An 18,147-nucleotide genomic window follows, 5' to 3' on the forward strand; every position below is an offset into this window, starting at 1 on the left:
GCTACTAGACAATCTAATGTGTACTGTAAATATATACAGAAGGTAAGGAGACGAACTAGTACGTGTCGTACATGACGAATGTCAGCTCAATAGTAAGTTAATGGAGCAGTACCTGATTAATCGCAGAGTCCAGGATGACGTGATCGAGACTCACTTCCTTGTCAGTCCCCACCACCTCACGGCTGCCTTCCATACTACGAATGGCAAAGTTGGCAATAGAACATCTGGCTTGGGCGAGACGCGTTCCAGCGAGCTTCGCTCCTCATCGTCAGTCTTCGCCGCCTGAGCTCGCGCCTTCATCAATTCTTCCTCAAGTTGCTGGCTCTTATTTTTTTCCGCTGCTTCTTTCTGACGCGCTTGTTCTGCTAGATTTGCGCTCTGCTCTTCCGATTGAGCGACGAGCTGTTTCAGCTGAGCGAGTTCTTCCTCCATCCGCCTTCGGTTCTCCTCTTCCCGTTTCTTCAGTTCTTCAAGGAGTCTTGCGCGCTCTAATTCATGTACCTCCTTCGCAGCAGCGGCTTCGCGTTCCGCCCTTGCATGCGCCTCCTTCAGTTCTTCGCGTGCTCGTGCGACTTCTTGCTCTGCTGCCTTCCGTTGTTCTCCCTCGTGTGCCTGCGCCTCCTCCAATTCTTTGCGTGCTCGTGCGACCTCTTGCTCCGTTGCCTTCCATTGCTCCTCCTCGCGCTGCTTCGCCAACTTTTGTTGTTCCGCGAGACGTGAATTGGCCTCTTCTTCGGCTGTCTTGGCGGCGGCTGCCTCCTCCTGCTTGCGTCTCTCTTCAGATCTTGCAGCCTCCTCTATCTCTTGCCGAGCATATAGGAGCTCGTCTTGAAGCTGTTGTCTGCGAGTTTCTTCCTCGCGTAGTTTGGCGGCTACCTCATCTTGAAGGTTCTCCAGCGTCTGGAGTTGCTGCTGGTGCTCGCCTTCCATCTGCAGGATTCGAGCCTCAAGGCGTGCGCGTTCGGCAGCGAATTCAGCTGCCATGCGCTGAGCCGTTTGCTCGATGCGCAAACATTCCTGCTTCTTCTTCTCGAGCTCTTCTTGAAGTTCGCCCCTCGTCTCATCGTCTTTGGCGCGCATGGCGGCTTCCATCTCCACTCGGAGATTACGGATCTCCTCTTTGTGGTTTTCCGCTTGTTCGTCGAGGGCGCGTCTGAGCTCAGAGCCCGCAGCAGTTTTCTCGATGGACTTACGCTCGTCGACGAGTTCTTGTTGAATGCGGAGCGTAGCCGGTTGGCTGTTGATCAGATAACGGAGGATGGTATGTGCGGACTCGAGGGACCCCTCGTGACGGAGCAATCGAGCTCCCTTCTCGAGCACAGGCTTAAAGAATTTGTCCTTGCTCGCAAGCTCGGACTCTCTGGCCTCGCCGATCTCGCGTTTCACCTCGGACCACATGTTGGTGACGATGAGAACGTTTTTGAGGGAGCTCTCTCCGCAGAGCTCGCGGAAGATCTTAAAGTTACGCTTAGACGTCCCGCCCATCTTGAAGTCGGAAATGCGGTGCATATATATAACGCCTGCGAGCCTGGCACCGTGCTCATACCTGAAGAAACACTTAACCAGAAGAAATCATAGCACTGGAATCACGTACGTCTTGGAGAGATATGCGGCGATCATGGACAAGATGTCCGTATCAGTGCGGGATGTATCATCAAACCCAGGCGTATCGATCAGGGTCACGACACTTCCGCCGACGACGAACGGTCGTGAAGTTCGCACCTCGCTGGTGCAACTCTCGAGGCCATCACCAACGGGAAGGTCCGATCCGCTAGCCTTATTGATAAACTGTGACCGACGAGAATAATTAACATAGAGGTTTATGGCAAAGAGAATGTGCATACCGTGGATTTACCACTCCCAGTTGCACCCATCACGCTAGAAGGAGTGTCAATGCGTTAACCTGAAGACATTGAAGGTACGTACGCAATCCTTATTTCCATATTCAGGTTCACCATTGTCGCTGAGTAATTTAGCAGGTGTCGACCGCAGCAAGAGGAGGTGCAGTCGTATACTGACACTGTCGATAAGTTGTGCAGACACCTTGCATGATGCGAGGAGGACGGGGGTTAAATACACCTTCGGGACACTTCTTGCAACAGCACGTTTTTTCCCCCTCGAGGCACAAGGTGCCTAGCGAATGTTGCACCCTACCTCGTTGCTTGGAGCTTATTTCGACGAGATCACCATTGAATGGATCTTAGGGAGCGTGTTGATAGAACCTGATGCAGCATCGCTTCGTCCTCACTGAGCGCAATCTTAGTCCATTCTTGAGCTGCGTCTCCGTGATGTTTGGTGGCTGTCCTTTCACTGAACAACACAGCTTCAGGAATGTGATGCTGATGCATGGGCTTTGTCGGCTACACACTGATGCAGGATGTATATACGGGTTACCTTTCCTAAGAATCCTAGATGATTGTAGTCCAATCATGCTGATATGCTATGGGCAAGGGGTCAGGAATATCCGTGTGCAAACGATCGCCAAGACAATTGAATTGCCTCATTCACCCACGCACACGGAGTTCCTCTTTTGATAAAACAGACTGTCGAACGCCGTTTCAGTCACGTGTTGTCGTCACGTGACTTCGGGTTCCACAAGCGATAAGATTAACAAATCGAATTTGCCAAGGGTCCGTCCGCCAGCTGTGGTGCGTGAATCTACAACAAAACCACAAAGTGGGGACACTGCAACAGAGAGAAGAAGCTTGTAAAGTTGTGAAATAGATCCAGTTGCTGGAGTGTGTACGTGCGGGAAGTTGTGAGTCTGATTGTGCTACAAATGAGCGAGGGTGATGCATGGACAAGGGTAGATGGGAATGGAGTGTTTCTGGGGGTCATCAGAACTAAAGATGAATCAAATTGAATGGGAGAAATATGGGGAAATGAGGCCGTCCTTACTTGCTCGTCCAGCAATTTCATGCGTCCCGTTGGTTCTAGGCATAGAAGATGTCTGTCCAGTAGAGCGGGAGATGTCGTAGTTACTAGCGTGTTTTCCTGCACGAGCAAGTCAACAAGCGTAAGTATTCGAGGTACAAGGACACCTGACCTGGTTGGGCTCTCAATAGGCATAAGAAGAGAAGCAGCGTCTTCGTAAAGACGCCGATGAGCGAAAGATGAACGCTGCAATATTTGGGCAGCGTTTTGTCGAGGATGTAGACCAAGGCGATAAGTAAAACTGCCAACGCTGGCCGCAAGATTGGTAATAATGTACGCCAGGGTTGCACACAAGTTTGCGGAGAGGGCAGAGCCACTGTTGAAAAGGCAAAGTATCCTAACGAATAGCGGTCAGAAGCGAGGGCTCTCTATTCTTACGGGAAGTACACTGATACTCCGGCCAAGTGAATGTTGGCGAGGCAATGGGCTTTGCCTCTTGAACGGACAGACCCTTGAACTCGCCCACCAACACGTACGCAAATCTCTGCCACTTGTCTGACATTCTTCTGTGATTGGATCTTCAGCTTCTCGACCAAGCGGGGCGCAGTTAGCTCATCTTAGGTCGACGCTGTAAAAGTTGGTAAGCTATTCATTTGACTCGCCATCAATGTGAGGACTTACAAGGCACCAAGAATGTCAGAGCTGGAGACGAATAAGTACTCACTACCCACGAATACATCTTTAAAATGTCCAAGGGCGATCCTATCCATGGAAGCTGCCATCTGTTTGTATGGTCGAATAGCCTGTCGAGTCTATAAGGTGTACAGCGGGTGGGTAACCGTTCCACCCCTCGAAGAGCTGCGGACAAAGATGAGAATCGAAACTTGATCGAAACGCTCAATAATATTGTTGTCATGAATCAAGGGACATGGTTTCGTGGTAAATCAGGTGTGGCCCTACGGGAGTACTAGTCTCGTTCCCGTTGGGGTAAAGCACCGCTAGGATTGATGACATAATTGCATCAAGTACTTTGACCCGCTCTTGACCTCGACATTCCCTTTCCGCTGCTTCCATGGTGGAGCTCTGTCGCTGCTGCGAAGTCTCTAGTGCCGCTACCCTCTCTCGCCCTTGCTGGACTTCTTCGGCGTGAGCAATGTCGGCGATCTCTTTCGCGGTGCGTGTCTTCTCCACATCTTCTAGGAGACTTTGGAGGTGCCTCTGATGACTCTCTTCCGCCAGTGCTCTTGCCTTGCGTTCTTCCTCCAACTCGCGAATGTGATGCTCCTTCTCAGCCAGGACTCTAGCTACCTCGCCTTGAACGCCCTCCAGTGTCTGGAGGTGCTTCTGGTGCACGTCTTCCATCTGCAGGATTCGAGCCTCAAGGCGTGCGCGTTCGGAAGCGAATTCAGCTGTCATACGCTGAGAGATTTGCTCGATGCGCATGCATTCCTGCTGCTTCTTCTTCTCGAGCTCTTCTTGAAGTTCGCCCCTTGTCTCATCGTCTTTGGCGCGCATAGCTGCTTCCATCTCCACTCGGAGATTACGGATATCCTCTTTGTGGTTTTCCACTTGCTCATCGAGGGCGCGTCTGAGCTCAGAGCCCGCAACGGTTTTCTCGATGGGCTTGTGCTCGTTGACGAGTTCATCACCAACGGGAAGGTCCGATCCGCTAGCCTTATTGATAAACTGTGTCTGACGAGAATAATCAACTTAATGGTTCAGGTCAAAGAGAATGTGCATACCGTGGATTTGCCACTGCCGGTTGCACCCATGACGCTAGAAGGAGTGTAAATGTGTTAACATGAAGACATGGAAGGTATGTACGCAATCCTGAATTTCATGTTGGGGTTCGCCATTGTAGCCGAGTAATTTGCAAGTGTTGATCGATACCTGAGGAGGTACAGTTGTACAGGTTAATATATTGTGCAGACACTTTGCATGATGCGAGGAAGATGGGGGTTAAATACGCCTTTGGGACACTTCTTGCAACAGCACGATTTTTACCCTCGAGGCCCAGCCCTAAGGTTCCTAACGAATGTTGCACCCCACCTCGTTGCTTGGAGCTTATTTTGACGAGATCACCGTTGAAGGGATCTTAGGGAGTGTGTTGATAGAATTTGATGCAGCATCGCTTCGTCCTCACTGAGCGCAATCTCAGTCCATTCTTGAGCTGTGTCTCCGTGATGCTTGGTGGCTGTCCTTTAACTGAACAACGCAGCTTCAGGAATCTGATGCTGATCACCTGGGATTCTGTCGGTCATACACCATTGTAGGATATATATACGGGTGCCTTTCGTAAGAATCCTAGCATCATTGTAGTCCAATAATACTAATTTTGGGCAAGGGGCCAGCACGCGCATGGAGTTCCTCTTCTTTTCTGCTTGATATTCGGATGTTAATTTCGTTGCCTCGTTTTGCAGTGTGCAGTCGTATCTCCTGGAGTTCCATTCGCATTCCATTATCTTTTCGCCTGACTTTCGCTGACTACGGGGCGGCGTCGAGGCCTCATTCCACTGGCAGAACCCTGAATGACATGGCGGTAGCACACAGTATGTACTTGCCATCTGCAGCTCATCATCGTCACGATAGGCCAGATACTAACCATTCCAAGATAATCTAGTGTGTACGGTAAATATATACAGAAGGTAAGGTAACAAAATAGTACGTGTCGTACATGATGCATGTTAGTTCAATAGGTTAATGAGCCGGCACCTGGTTAATCGCAGAGCTCAGGGCGACATGATCAAGACTCACTTCCTTGTCAGTCCCCACCACGTCACGGCTGCCTTCCATACTACGAATGGCAAAGTCGGCAATAGAACAGCTGGCTGGGGCGAGATGTGTTCGAGCGAGCTTCGCTCCTCAACGTCAGACAATCTTCGTTCGTAGTCTATCTTCGCCGCCTGAGCTCGCTCTCGCGCCTTTGTCAGTTCTTCCTCGAGCTGCTGGCTCTTCTTCCTTTCCGCTGCTTCTTGCTGACGCGCTTGTTCTGCTAGGGTTGCGCTCTGCTCTTCCGATTGAGCAACTGCCTGTCTCAGTCGAGAAAGTTCTTCCTCCATTCGCCTTCGGTAATCGTCAAGGAGTCTTGCACGCTCTAAGTCTTGTACCTCTCTAGCAGCAGCGGCTTCACGTTCTGCCCTTGCCTGCGACTCCTCTAGTTCTCTGCGTGCTTGTGCGACTTGTTCTTCCGCTGCCTTCTGTTGTTCCTCCTCGCGCTGCTTCGCCAACTTTTGTTGCTCCGCGAGACGTGAATTCGCGTCTTCTTCGGCTTTCTTGGCGGCGGCTGCCTCCTCCTGCTTGCGTTTCTCTTCGGCTATTGCGACCTCCTCTATCTTTCGCTGAGCTCGCAGGAGCTCGTCTTGAAGCTGTTGTCTGTGAGCTTCTTCTTCGCGTAGTTTAGCTTCATGCTGCTCTGCGAGCAGTCGTGCGCGTGCATCTTCTTCGGCCTTCCTAGCTAATGCAGCTTCGCGCTCTCGGGTGGCGTGCGCCTCTTCCGTCTCCCGTTGCACTCGAGCCAACTCTTCCTCACGTCGTCGTGCTAGCTCTTGCTGTTCAAGGAGAAGGATTCGTGCGCTCTCTTCAGCTTGCTTCGCTGCGGCACTCTCGGCCTCCTTTTGTGCGTGAGACGCCTTGACTTCCTCTAATTCCCTCTCTCTCTGTGCAAACTCTTCTTGTAGCCGCACTCGTTCCCTCTCCTCCCGAGCACGTTCTTTTTCCGCAGCTTCAATGGCAGAGTTTTGTCGCTGTCGCTCAGCCTCTAGCGCTGCTAGCCTCTCGCGCTCCCGTTGGACTTCTTCGGCGTGAGCAATGTCGGCGATCTCTTTCGCGGTGCGCGTCTTCTCCATATCCTCCAGGAGACTTTGGAGGTGCATTTGGTGACTCTCTTCCGCTAGCGCTCTTGCCTTACGTTCTTCTTCCAACTCGCGAGCTCGTCGCTCATCCTCTGCCTGCTTGGCAGCAAGAATCTCGTTCTGCTTTTGAATGTGCAGGGATTCTTGCTGCTCCTTCTCAGTCAGGACTCTGGCTACCTCACCTTGAAGTCCCTCCAGCGTCTGGAGGTGCTTCTGGTGCACGTCTTCCATCTGCAGGATTCGAGCCTCAAGGCGTGCGCGTTCGGCAGCGAATTCAGCCGCCATACGCTGAGCCGTTTGCTCGATGCGCAAGCATTCCCGCTGCTTCTTCTCGAGCTCTTCTTGAAGTTCGCCCCTCGTCTCATCGTCTTTGGCGCGCATGGCGGTTTCCATCTCCACTCGGAGATTACGGATCTCCTCTTTGTGGTTTTCCGCTTGCTCGTCGAGAGCGCGTCTGAGCTCAGAGCCCGCTGCAGTTTTCTCGATGGGCTTATGCTCGTTGACGAGTTCTTGTTGAATGCGGAGCGTAGCCGGTTGGCTGTTGATCAGATAACGGAGGATGGTATGTGCGGACTCGAGGGACCCCTCGTGACGGAGCAATCGAGCTCCCTTCTCGAGCACAGGCTTAAAGAATTTGTCCTTGCTCGCAAGCTCGGACTCTCTGGCCTCGCCGATCTCGCGTTTCACCTCGGACCACATGTTGGTGACGATGAGAACGTTTTTGAGGGAGCTCTCTCCGCACAGCTCGCGGAAGATCTTGAAGTTGCGCTTGGACGTCCCGCCCATCCTGAAGTCGGAAATGCGGTGCATGTAGATGACGCCTGCGAGCCTGGCGCCGTGCTCGTACCTGGAGGAACGCTTAGCCTGAGGAAATCCATTGCACAGGAATCACGTACGTCTTGGAGAGATATGCGGCGATCATAGTCAGAATGTCCGTGTCGCTGCGGGACGTATCATCAAACCCAGGTGTATCGATCAGAGTGACGAGACGTCCGCTGACGACGAACGGCCGTGAAGTTCGCACCTCGCTGGTGCAACTCTCGAGGCCACGACCGACGGGAAGGCTCGACCCGCTAGCCTTATTGATAAACTGCGTCCGACGAGAATAATTAACACATGGTCCGGGCAAAGAGACTGTACATACCGTGGATTTACCACTGCCGGTCGCACCCATCACGCTAGAAGGAGCGTCAATGCGTTAACGCGAAGACGCAGAAAGTACGCACGCAATCCTTATTTCCCTGTTTGGGTTCGCCATTGTAGCTCAGTAATTAGTAGATGTTCGATCGATGTAAGAGGGTGTAAAGTTGTATAATGGGACAGTCAATATGTTGTGCAGGCACTTTGGATGACGCGAGAAACGCGATGGTTTATATACGCCTGCGGGCGTATCGCGCACCCACTTTTTTCCACCCTCAAGACTCAGCCCCTAAGGTGCCTAGTGAATGTCGTGCCCTACCTCGTTGCTTGGAGCTTACTTTGACGAGATCACCTGAATGGATCTCCGGGAGCATGTTGATCGGACCTGGAGCAGGCCTCGCTTCGTCCTCGCTGAGCGTAATGTTACTCCATTCTTGAGTTGCGCCTCCGTGAAGCTGGGTGGCTGCCCTTAAACATTGCAAATAGTTTGAAAAAATACAGCTTCAGGAACATCTGATTTTCTGGGTTTTTGTCGGTCACACAACAATGGATATAGGTAAGTAACTTTCCTAACATAATTGTAGTCTATGCTACGGGCAAGGGGTCAGGAATATCCGTCAGACAAATGATCGCCAAGACAACTAAATTGCGCCAATTACCCAGCACGCACACGAAGCTCCTCTTCTATTCTCCGAAGTTCTGCTTGATATTCGGACGCTAACCTGGTAGCCTCGTTTTGCATGCGTAAAAGTTCCGCCTCCATCTTCTCCGACTCCTCCTGGAGCTCCAGGCGCGTCTCCTCATCTTGCGCCTGAGCGGCCTCCTCCAGTTCAACTCGCAGCTTCTCCAGTTCTTGACGATTCCTCTCCGCTTGCTCCATGAGCTCGCGGTTCAGCTGCGCAAAGGCACCCGTTTGAGTGATGTCGTTCCCAGCTGCAAGTTCGCTTTGGAATGCGTAACACCACGGGGTCCATCTTAGTCAGATTCCGAATGAGCTTGTGCGCACTTTCTTGATCGTTCATGTGGCGGAGGAGAAGAGCGCCGTTGTCGAGGATAGGTTTGAAGAATATGTCCTTTTCGCGCAGCTCTTGTTCCCGCGCTAGGAGGTCCTCGTTTACTTCGCCCCACATGTTTGTGACCAAGAGGACGTTCTTGTATGCCTCTTTACCGCACAGCTCTTGGAACATGGTGAAATCACGTCTTGATGTGCCTCCGACTCTGACGTCAGAGATTCGGTGCATATAGATGACACCAGAAAGAAGTTTTTCTTGCTTGTGCCTAAATGCCAATTCGTCAGCGCACTAGGCCACCCAAAATGTTAATGACAAGTACGAACATCGTCTGCAAGTAAGCAGCAATCATCTTTAGCACGTCGGTGTCGCTCTTCGTCGTGTCATCGAAGCCAGGTGTATCGACGAGAACGACGCGCTTTCCGTCCAACCGGAACGGTTGGGACATCTGTACTTCATTCGTACAACTCTCGAGCCCCATGCCGACTCTCAATTCCTGAGCCAGATGCAACGTTGATAAACTATTATCTTTATCAGTATTGACGACTGGAGTACAGGGAACTGCCAAACCGTTGTTTTGCCACTACCCGTCGCACCCATTACGCTGTGGGCCATGGGTTAATCACCACCCGACATCTCGATGATGACTACGCACGCTATGTAAATGGTCTTGGGCTCTGGTTGTGGCTGTGGCTCCGACACTGGGCGTAGCTCTGGCACTGAAACCCGTGTTTGCGGGTCAGCACCAACCTGGGCTACTTCGGGATCCCTGAGTTTCTTCAACCCACGACTGGAAGAACTAAAGCAGCTGAGACATCCACCCATGCCGATGTCGAAGTTGATGTCTGTGTCTGTAGTTTTCGTGTGCTACGCTGGATATGCGTGGTTTTGTAGATCGTGTAGTGGAGTAAAGGCATTGTTTGCGTGAACCAACGAAGCCTACAGTTCAACACGTGTTCGTCGCATTGTCAAGGCGCAAGGAGGAGGCCATGCTCATCGGTCTCAGCCTAGAATGATCATTTCATTCCAGCACTGTGATCGTGATAGTGCAGCGAGGTGGCACTAAGTATGGACATGCCGCAGCAGGGCGGTGCCCATGCATGACCCAGACACGATACTCAGATGAAACGCATGGTCAATGTCCTACGAGTACGGATGAACCTTGAACACATGATCGTGCATTTAGGGTGGGCGACAAGAAGGAATCGCTGCTACGGCGCTGCCATGAGGGAATTACGCGGCAACGTTCCATGGCACCTCGCAAGAAGAACAATACATGCTGAATGCGGTAGTTCCCCGCCGACCCTTGGTGGTTCCTCGTGGACGTGGCCGCGTCAAATCCACAGTAATGGATCGCCGCGTGTATTTGTATACACAGCCAGCGTCGGCGGAACGTGTGTGGGTTTGCGGACTTCCGTGCACTGCTATGCGTGTGGTTTTGCTTCGCGGGTTCTTGAAATCTTACTTATCAAGAGGGTGTGAGCCCCTTCTCACCAAACGTGCCATAGTTAGCTGGGACTCACCCGCCGCATTTCCGGGAATGATCCCACAGTCACCACGACCGGGACGAGCTGGCATACTCATGCCAGCTCATGGTAGTACCAATCTGTCTCGAAGTCGCGCCACTACCATGCATGTATGATCATATGTAATGTTGCTGTGTTGTGCAGTAGTCTAGATCAATCGGTTGGATTCTGGAAGCAGAAATCTAGACGGAAGGGCAAAGGGAAGTGAAAAGTGGCCAAAAATACCCAGAGAAAAAAAATGGACGCTCAGGGGATTGAACCCTGGACCTTATACAAATTGGATGCTTGGTGCAAAGCATACGCGCTACCACTGCGCTAAGCGCCCTTGTTGTCAAATAGTGTTATACTTACTATCCATTGGAAGAGAGTGCCAGCATTTAGGTTCCGGTTGCCGCTGAGTTAGAATTTGAATGAATTAAAATTAGCCATTTCTAGATGATTTGTCATTCCGTCGGTCAGTGGTAGTAAAAAAGTGGTTCGATGCCAAGGTAGTATATAACAAGTTTGAGCAAACTACAGTTTGGTTTGTTCTCGGTACATGCTGATTAGGTCAAGTGGCATTTTAGGCGCAGAAGACCGTTTGTTCTTTATTTTTTAGACGCCATGGATCTTGTTCTGCACCTCGCAGACGACTATCTTCTCGACAAAGTATGGGCGCGTCTACTTCCTCTCAATGATCATCTAGGCCTCCCACCATATGCACACCTTTCCACTTCCGCAAACTTCACGTCGGTTCCGTATTTTTCGCAGTCTGCTTGGCCTCGTGATTACATTCCTAGACAAATTATCTCTCTCAGCGTAATCACCTTCATTGGCATTCACTGCCTCTATTTCTTGTTCGCGTGGCTTTCATACAGATATATTTTCAACCATGACATGATGCGCCATCCACGCTTTCTAGATAACCAGGTCAAGCAGGAGATACAATGCAGTCTACGAGCCTTCCCCATGATGATCATTCTTACCCTGCCTTGGTTCCAAGCAGAGGTCATGGGTTACTCCAGACTCTACGACAGTGTAGAGGACTATGGTTGGCTCTACCTTGGCCTATCAGTACCCTTGTCAGTGTTTTTTGTGTCGACTGCGATATCCACTCATTACGTGTTGTTAGCTTCTTGTTTTTCACCGACTACGGAATTTACTGGGTGCATCGACTATTGCATCACCCTAGCATATATAAAACTTTCCACAAGCCTCACCACAAGTGGATAAGTATGTTGCCCTGCCTCATATATCCACCTTCGTGCGCCTAACTATTTTTATAGTACCAACTCCCTTCGCCTCTCATGCTTTCCACCCGGTGGATGGGTACCTCCAATCTGTCCCATATCACGTCTTCATATTCGTATTTCCTCTTCATCGATGCTTATATCTCGGCCTCTTCGTTTTTGTCAATTGTTGGAGCATTCTAGTATGTACCTCGCATTACCAGATTCATCGGACCATTCTGACGTCAATAATACTAGATTCACGACTCCGATATGGTTACCGGACACGCCCTCGAAAAGGTGATAAACGGACCCGCCCATCACACACTTCATCATCTCTATTTTACGGTGAACTATGGTCAGGTACGCATTACCGTTTATGCTTTTTTCATAATCATCTCCTAACGCCTTTTACCCCCACCCAGTACTTTACGTGGGCAGATCGTGTCGGTGGTTCGTACCGTCAGCCCGAGTCGTCCCTTGATCCTATGCTCGAGATCAAAAAGCAGTCATGAAGACGATGATCGCGGCCAACCTATTTTATGATCCAAATATAGACTGTCACGCATCCCTTGCCTGCTGCATATGGATCATCTACTCGCTGAAGCTAATGCGTTTCATATAACCTGTCGTCTTTGCATTACATACATACTTGCCTTTTCGTTGAAACCACTTGGACTATCAATGGAATATTTTGTAAAGAGTTATTTTGCCCGATCCTCAACTTCAGAGCTTTATTAACTTCCATGAATTCATGGGCCAAGTCCACTTCCTCCATCTTAAAGACCCTGTCGACATCTACTCTCAACTCGCAACTGCGTTGGTCCAGTGCAGGGGAGCAGTGCTTATGTCGTTGTCTCAGAGGTCATCGTCAAATAATGTTGATGCGGTGCTCCGTAGGCTTCGGGGGTATGTCAGTCACCACGATTTCGAGCTGAACACCAGATGTACATGGTCGTGCAGACCAGTCCTGAGGAACTTCGGGTACGTATAACGTGGCGTGCATATCCCACGATGCTAAAGCTTGCGCTCGTACGGCAGTCAGCTACCAGCGCATGACAAAGTTCCATAAATTCGAAAGCCAACGAAGATACTCAAAAACTCATAACTGCTGTGCTATTAATGCGACACATCGACATATGGATGTAGATAGCGTACTACTCAAAAGGTCAACTCAAAAACTATCCCGTCGCCTCAACTACTTCTTTGGTCGCCTCTTGACCTCGTCGTCCTTGCAAGCATGTAGCATGAGTTTGTTGGGGTGTCCTGGCGTCATGCCGCTGTGGCCCTTGGACCAGTCGTACGAAACAGCGTATGCGAAGATGGTACCATTGCGATTGAATGTAGTAGCACTGATCGGCCCAGGGGCTGCTTCGAAAGCTAAGAAAGTATGATTAGTACATCCAAAAGGCGGCAATCAGAATAGCAGTACTCTTTAGTCGTGTGCGGGCATCTTTGTCCCAGAAGTGGATGGTCCCATCAGAGCCTAGGTTATCCGAATTAGACTATTGGAGACCAGCCACATGGAACTCAAGACTTACCACAAGTCGAGAACGTCCCATGCACAGGATGGAACGATATGTCATTGACGGCGTACACGAGGGACTGGTCCTTGGCGTTAGGTGTCTGGTCTTTTCGATGGCACTTGAACGAGAAGTTGTTCCTGTATAACACGTGAGTGGAGGTATGAGGGGAACCATGAACTACTCATACGAGCTGTCTTTCTCTTCGACATATCTATGAAATTATGAGCGTCTGAAAACTAGTTATCTGAGAGAATTACGTACTGGATGGCAACACGACCTTCCACACTGCCCACAGCAAACCCACTGCTGGCGGAGCTGGTGAAGCATGAAACGACACGTGTTTGCCACTTTAGTGGAGAGATGATGGTCTAAATGGCAGATATAAGTCACGTGTAGACACCAAGTACATCTTCGTGAACATACTTTGTATGCTGTGTTGGGGTTTGTGAGATTGAAAATTTGAATATGACGCTCTGCCGTGGCAACTACCATGAGCGGATATTGTACATCCATGCTGTAGCAGCGCTCAGGAAGTTGAACGGTGGCTACAGGAGTTGGCGACCGCATATCCCAGTACTATGGTGGCGAGCGTCATGAGTTACATGCACGTGGCTCAAAAACTGCACGAGGCTCACTTTGACGGTCTTATCCCAACTGCCAGTGGCCAGAATGCCACCCTGTGGTGTCTCGATCCACTTCACGACCTTTACAGGGGCATCGTGCTGTGCCACCTGCTGTGATTGTCCATTCGTGATATCAAACATACGTGCGGCATTGTCCGCACCCCCCGAAATCACTTTGTTACCCTCCTGGAGGCGATTCAGCCATGTGAGGTGGATATCAAAAGAGTACGGGCATACCTTGTTCCAGCAGACACTCAACACAGGTCCTTGGTGCCCATACATTGCTTTGCCTTGAGTTTGCCCTCCAGCGCCTACTTCATACAAACGCACCTATCGATACATAGATTACGCGTCGAACCTAGTCCAAAAGACATATTAAACCACTTACATTATTGTCCCAGCTTCCTACAGCTAGATAGTCAGCTGCAGGGGAGAACGCTAGGGAAGAGATGGAGTCAGACGGCGGCTCCGGGACTTCGATATCTTTTTCTGCGGGCGCCGCGGCTGTCGTCGTTGCCGTGTTGGCCCCAAAGAATGACATGACGTCTCAAAACGATTGGAACTGCGAAGATTGCAAAGGTACAGTTCGAGGATCAATTCAGTTTAAGCCAAGAGCATGAGTCTGGCGGAGGTGGCGTGGTAATTTAAAGCGTGATGGCTGTGATGAACGTCAAGGTCGTTGATGAAAGCATGGCGGGTTGGCGTAATGGTAACGCGCTAGTTTCCGGTTAGTGATCGCTAGAGATTCTGGGTTCGAGTCCCAGGCCTGTCGCTTTTTGCTTATTCGAACATTCGAGCGATCGAGCGTTCACGGCGAGCCCGAAAGCATTTTATGCATGGCGTCGAGTAATACAGGATGCGAAAATACAGATAGTGATACATTAATCAAACTCATAGCTATAATACACGGGTGACCGGTGAAAATTCATGTCAAGCGTTGTGTTCAGTTAAATTTGGGAGTGTCAAAGGTGCCTTCAGGATCTGAATCCAGTGTCAGGAATGAGAGCAAGAAAAATGATGCCGATTACTCACCCGTTCCGTGAGCAAAGATGTACTCTTTGTCCTTTGCGGCCATATGCATGATGTAGGCTGCCTTCGCATGAGCCTCCGTTGAAACTTTCGGATTGACAAGAGCACCAGCCCGGATGGCGGCCGCGGCGATGTGATACCTAGACGTTTGATTGCACAGCATCATCTGCGGCGAAGCTATGTCAAAAATGGGAATAACTGATTGCTACGAGACGCACATCGAATGGAGAGGTTGTTGTTCCCTCTTCACGATACCCCTCGATGGTGATCCTGTCCACAGCTGGCCTACCAAATATCAAACCTTTCACTTCGATGGGGTATCCGTGGTAGTTCACGATGATACTCTTGTCCTTGGTGAAAAGCGTGTCGAAATCATCGTTGTTCAGGGCATGCGGGTGGCTGCCATGGGGTCCGAGAATCATGAGGTCAGTTACGTTGACGACACGCACTCGCAGAGCGGGAGCCATCTTGCGAAGGAGCGCAGCAGCTGCTATAACTTCGAATGTCACTTCGACACCGATGCCAACAAGGACGCTGGTTACGTCAAATCAGTCCAAGTTGCACCACCGCAGGTAAAATACTTACACGTCCGGGTTTACACCATCGTCGACGCTTGCAAACTTCCATATAGACGCGCCCGCAACGCAGTGCTGTCAGACAATAAGCAAGATGTGGGCAAGAATTAGGAGCGATCACCTCACCATGTTCGCCTCCTTAGGGCTCAACCAGACGGGCGTGGGTTGTTTGCTACCAACCATCAAGTTCACGTAGTTCTTCGCCCTCAAGCAATGGGCCACCGTGGACAAGAAGCAATTTGCATCAGGCGGCAGGTACACGCGCGCCAGCGCCGGCTTCAAATTGAGTACGGCACCAATAAATGACGGGTTCTGATGAGAGAAGCCGTTGTGCTCCTGACGTGCCCACGTAGATGTCTCGAGATAATTCACGGAACCAACATCGTGTCTCCAATCAGTCTCGTGGGCCTGGGAGGGAATGTATGAGCTGTGTTAGTTAGCCATCTAGAACATCAACAGACCATCTTCGTGAACTTGCTATACTGCACCATCATGGTGTGTACGATGCCAAGGAAGGCTTCATAGCTCGGGAAGAGCGCAGTCCTGCCAGTAAGTGTGTACCCTTGCAACATGCCTTGGCAGGTATGCTCAGACAAAATTTCAATAACGCGCCCGCCCTGAGCGCGGGAAGCAACGTCCCACTGGAGATTGCGTCCAGTAACATCAAACACAGCGTCTAGCTTGTTAGACACGAGTTCGTCAGGAGAGAAGATCCGGAAGGTGGTAGGATTCCTAGAGGATGATTAATAAGAGCTAGACATGTAGCTGAAAAACATACTCCTTAATCGTATCCCTCAACAGCGTCCCAACTACCTTCATGCAACTTGCCTGCGACCCCTTTTGAACCCCGAGATGGATCCATTCTGGAACATGGATGGGCTGGAAGGCGGCATATGCTTCCTTCCTGCAACCAAGCTTTTTATCTTTCTTGTCAGGGACGATGCTTAGCACCTCTTCAATAGGAGCGCCATCCACCACGCCTCTCCCGCCTTGGGTAGCAAAAAGCTCATGAGGACCATAGCTCTGAAGCCAATCCTGAAGGGCTTGAAGCTCTTCCTGTGACGTTTTCGCCTCCGGCAGCGGCACTTGGTGTGAGTGGAACGACCCCTCGATAAACTCGCCATGCATCATCTTGGGACATGACCAGCCCTTGGGAGTGCGAAGGATCAAAACAGGCCAGCGCGGCTTCACAATGGGTTTCCCTGAGCGAGCTGCCTTCTGAATACGGGATATTTCGGCCAGAGCCCACTCCATAGACGCGGCCAGATCTTGATCAATATTTTTCAAGTCACTGACAATTCGGACCTGATAACCATAGCCACTAAATTGAATAGCAAGTTAGACTTGAAGAATTCATATCACAGTTCACCCCAGACCTGAACAAGGCTATGAGCTCTTTATCATCCATGCATCCGTAAATGGTACGTTCGGAAATCTTGAACCCATTCAAGTGCACGATAGGGAGAACGGCACCAGATTCAGCGGGATCGATGAACTTGTACCCATGCCAGGCAGTGGCGGTCGGTCCGGTCTCAGCCTCGCCGTCACCAACAATGCAGGTAACGACAAGATGAGGATTATCCATAACAGCGCCAAACGCGACACTGAGAGCATAACCGAGTTCACCACCTTCATGAATAGATCCAGGGGTTTCGGCATTGATATGACTAGGGTAAATGGTGAGATAATACTAAGACCAAGCCAACGCGTCAGGACTCTGGAATCAGAATGTGACGAACCTTGGGAAACCTCCAGGCGCACTAAACTTTGTGATGAGCCTTGTCAAGCCAGCACGATCACGTGTGTAAGGCTCCCAGAAGGGAGATAATGAGTCTTCGAGCCATAAGGACGCCAGGATGGCAGGTGCTCCATGGCCTGAAAGAAGGTGTTAGTAAATGTCTGAGCATGCATCACAATCACGTGATTGGCATGTATGGAACATGATTATGGGCGCCTAATGGGGTGCATTACGGCCGTGACCGAAGGTAATGAAATTTAACTCGCCTGGGCCGACTACCAGCAAAGAGTCAAGATTGGTCTTCTTAATGATCCTGTTAAGGTGCGCATACACTAAGACTAAGCCAGGGCAAGTACCCCAATGGCCAAGAAGTCTAGGTTTGATATCATCAAAAGTCAACTGGCGTTCAAGCAGGACATTATTCTCCAAGAAAATCATCGCTATCGACGTCATTTAAAAGTTTTCAACGCTCTGAGGGTATTTGCATACCAGCAGCAATGTAGTTAACTGCTCGCCTGAACTTCTCAATCGCACGGAGTTCAGACTCCGTAAGGACGTTGCTCGTTTTGATTTGAACAGCATACTCGCGAACCGAGTCGGGGAGATGAGAGGGGTCCGGGGGAGGGTTTGGCTGAGCGATTATCTGACCAGGCATGTTGCTTGGCGAAGATATCAACAATGCTTGTTAGGGATGTAAGCGTTTGTTCGAGTCTACTGTTTCTATGAGTAGTGGTTGTGGTTGTGGTTGAAGGTGCGTCATCCAATCCAATACCGCATTATAAGGCGCAAGAGAAAGGGGCTCCCGTCAAGCTCCCGGAAAGGGAATTTGACGCAATTATCTTTTGCTCTTACAGCTCGGAGTCTCGTTCGGGAGCCCATTAGATACATTTATTGTTGAATAATATGTCTCGCCCGCATCTCCACCATCGATGTCAAGAGATCATTGCGATTAATGAATGATAACTTCAATAGTGGCGCTCCTACTATAGGGGCCTATCTACCCGTTTCGAAAATAACTAGCCACAACTCTTTCTCCGGGCTATCGTC

The 18,147-nt window shown here is 50.4% G+C and overlaps 8 protein-coding genes and 2 non-coding genes across 10 annotated transcripts; 2 read left to right on the forward strand and 8 right to left on the reverse strand.

Annotated features, from left to right (window-relative positions):
* Nucleotides 1–96: 96 nt before the first annotated feature.
* EDB91DRAFT_1116767 (P-loop containing nucleoside triphosphate hydrolase protein) lies at nucleotides 97–1,997 on the reverse strand. Its single transcript, XM_041317987.1, has 4 exons — nucleotides 1,845–1,997; nucleotides 1,595–1,788; nucleotides 370–1,546; nucleotides 97–314 (listed from the first exon to the last, which is right to left on the reverse strand). Exons 1-4 carry the CDS (start codon nucleotides 1,872–1,874, stop codon nucleotides 300–302), a joined length of 1,416 nt encoding a protein of 471 aa, XP_041180166.1. The 5' UTR covers nucleotides 1,875–1,997; the 3' UTR covers nucleotides 97–299.
* Nucleotides 1,998–2,587: 590 nt separating this feature from the next.
* EDB91DRAFT_72771 (uncharacterized protein) lies at nucleotides 2,588–3,637 on the reverse strand. The gene is made up of 5 exons (XM_041328215.1): nucleotides 3,556–3,637; nucleotides 3,313–3,502; nucleotides 3,047–3,250; nucleotides 2,899–2,994; nucleotides 2,588–2,843 (listed from the first exon to the last, which is right to left on the reverse strand). Exons 2-5 carry the CDS (start codon nucleotides 3,434–3,436, stop codon nucleotides 2,659–2,661), a joined length of 609 nt encoding a protein of 202 aa, XP_041180167.1. The 5' UTR covers nucleotides 3,437–3,502; nucleotides 3,556–3,637; the 3' UTR covers nucleotides 2,588–2,658.
* A 223-nt stretch (nucleotides 3,638–3,860) lies between these two features.
* On the reverse strand, nucleotides 3,861–5,015 carry EDB91DRAFT_1116773 (uncharacterized protein). Its single transcript, XM_041317988.1, has 4 exons — nucleotides 4,779–5,015; nucleotides 4,597–4,690; nucleotides 4,114–4,533; nucleotides 3,861–4,048 (listed from the first exon to the last, which is right to left on the reverse strand). Exons 2-4 carry the CDS (start codon nucleotides 4,612–4,614, stop codon nucleotides 3,896–3,898), a joined length of 591 nt encoding a protein of 196 aa, XP_041180168.1. The 5' UTR covers nucleotides 4,615–4,690; nucleotides 4,779–5,015; the 3' UTR covers nucleotides 3,861–3,895.
* Nucleotides 5,016–5,329: 314 nt separating this feature from the next.
* Nucleotides 5,330–8,068, reverse strand: EDB91DRAFT_1116778 (uncharacterized protein). Its single transcript, XM_041317989.1, has 4 exons — nucleotides 7,952–8,068; nucleotides 7,870–7,903; nucleotides 7,622–7,815; nucleotides 5,330–7,572 (listed from the first exon to the last, which is right to left on the reverse strand). Exons 1-4 carry the CDS (start codon nucleotides 7,981–7,983, stop codon nucleotides 5,625–5,627), a joined length of 2,208 nt encoding a protein of 735 aa, XP_041180169.1. The 5' UTR covers nucleotides 7,984–8,068; the 3' UTR covers nucleotides 5,330–5,624.
* A 500-nt stretch (nucleotides 8,069–8,568) lies between these two features.
* EDB91DRAFT_72861 (uncharacterized protein) lies at nucleotides 8,569–9,504 on the reverse strand. Its single transcript, XM_041328216.1, has 3 exons — nucleotides 9,446–9,504; nucleotides 9,202–9,396; nucleotides 8,569–9,143 (listed from the first exon to the last, which is right to left on the reverse strand). The coding sequence occupies exons 2-3, from the start codon at nucleotides 9,354–9,356 to the stop codon at nucleotides 8,696–8,698; spliced, it is 603 nt and encodes a 200-aa protein (XP_041180170.1). The 5' UTR covers nucleotides 9,357–9,396; nucleotides 9,446–9,504; the 3' UTR covers nucleotides 8,569–8,695.
* Nucleotides 9,505–10,640: 1,136 nt separating this feature from the next.
* On the reverse strand, nucleotides 10,641–10,726 carry EDB91DRAFT_t50. Its single transcript has one exon. It is a non-coding gene; the product is annotated as a tRNA-Ala (tRNA).
* Nucleotides 10,727–10,858: 132 nt separating this feature from the next.
* EDB91DRAFT_1116784 (C5-sterol desaturase) lies at nucleotides 10,859–12,394 on the forward strand. The gene is made up of 5 exons (XM_041317990.1): nucleotides 10,859–11,462; nucleotides 11,513–11,613; nucleotides 11,667–11,812; nucleotides 11,868–11,972; nucleotides 12,035–12,394. Exons 1-5 carry the CDS (start codon nucleotides 11,005–11,007, stop codon nucleotides 12,122–12,124), a joined length of 900 nt encoding a protein of 299 aa, XP_041180171.1. The 5' UTR covers nucleotides 10,859–11,004; the 3' UTR covers nucleotides 12,125–12,394.
* A 223-nt stretch (nucleotides 12,395–12,617) lies between these two features.
* Nucleotides 12,618–14,440, reverse strand: EDB91DRAFT_1116787 (WD40-repeat-containing domain protein). The gene is made up of 9 exons (XM_041317991.1): nucleotides 14,147–14,440; nucleotides 13,996–14,088; nucleotides 13,771–13,944; nucleotides 13,559–13,711; nucleotides 13,397–13,503; nucleotides 13,323–13,346; nucleotides 13,151–13,272; nucleotides 13,042–13,095; nucleotides 12,618–12,989 (listed from the first exon to the last, which is right to left on the reverse strand). Exons 1-9 carry the CDS (start codon nucleotides 14,297–14,299, stop codon nucleotides 12,808–12,810), a joined length of 1,062 nt encoding a protein of 353 aa, XP_041180172.1. The 5' UTR covers nucleotides 14,300–14,440; the 3' UTR covers nucleotides 12,618–12,807.
* A 10-nt stretch (nucleotides 14,441–14,450) lies between these two features.
* Nucleotides 14,451–14,530, forward strand: EDB91DRAFT_t49. The gene has a single exon. It is a non-coding gene; the product is annotated as a tRNA-Arg (tRNA).
* Nucleotides 14,531–14,549: 19 nt separating this feature from the next.
* Nucleotides 14,550–17,907, reverse strand: EDB91DRAFT_1327847 (XFP N-terminal domain-containing protein). The gene is made up of 11 exons (XM_041325262.1): nucleotides 17,590–17,907; nucleotides 17,367–17,540; nucleotides 17,102–17,237; nucleotides 16,739–17,029; nucleotides 16,141–16,683; nucleotides 15,824–16,094; nucleotides 15,489–15,770; nucleotides 15,373–15,437; nucleotides 15,006–15,321; nucleotides 14,791–14,953; nucleotides 14,550–14,739 (listed from the first exon to the last, which is right to left on the reverse strand). Exons 1-11 carry the CDS (start codon nucleotides 17,753–17,755, stop codon nucleotides 14,702–14,704), a joined length of 2,445 nt encoding a protein of 814 aa, XP_041180173.1. The 5' UTR covers nucleotides 17,756–17,907; the 3' UTR covers nucleotides 14,550–14,701.
* Nucleotides 17,908–18,147: the final 240 nt, after the last annotated feature.

This window comes from Suillus paluster (genome assembly GCF_016628075.1).
Source record: "Suillus paluster strain FC165 chromosome Unknown EDB91scaffold_11, whole genome shotgun sequence".
Lineage (NCBI taxonomy): Eukaryota > Fungi > Basidiomycota > Agaricomycetes > Boletales > Suillaceae > Suillus > Suillus paluster.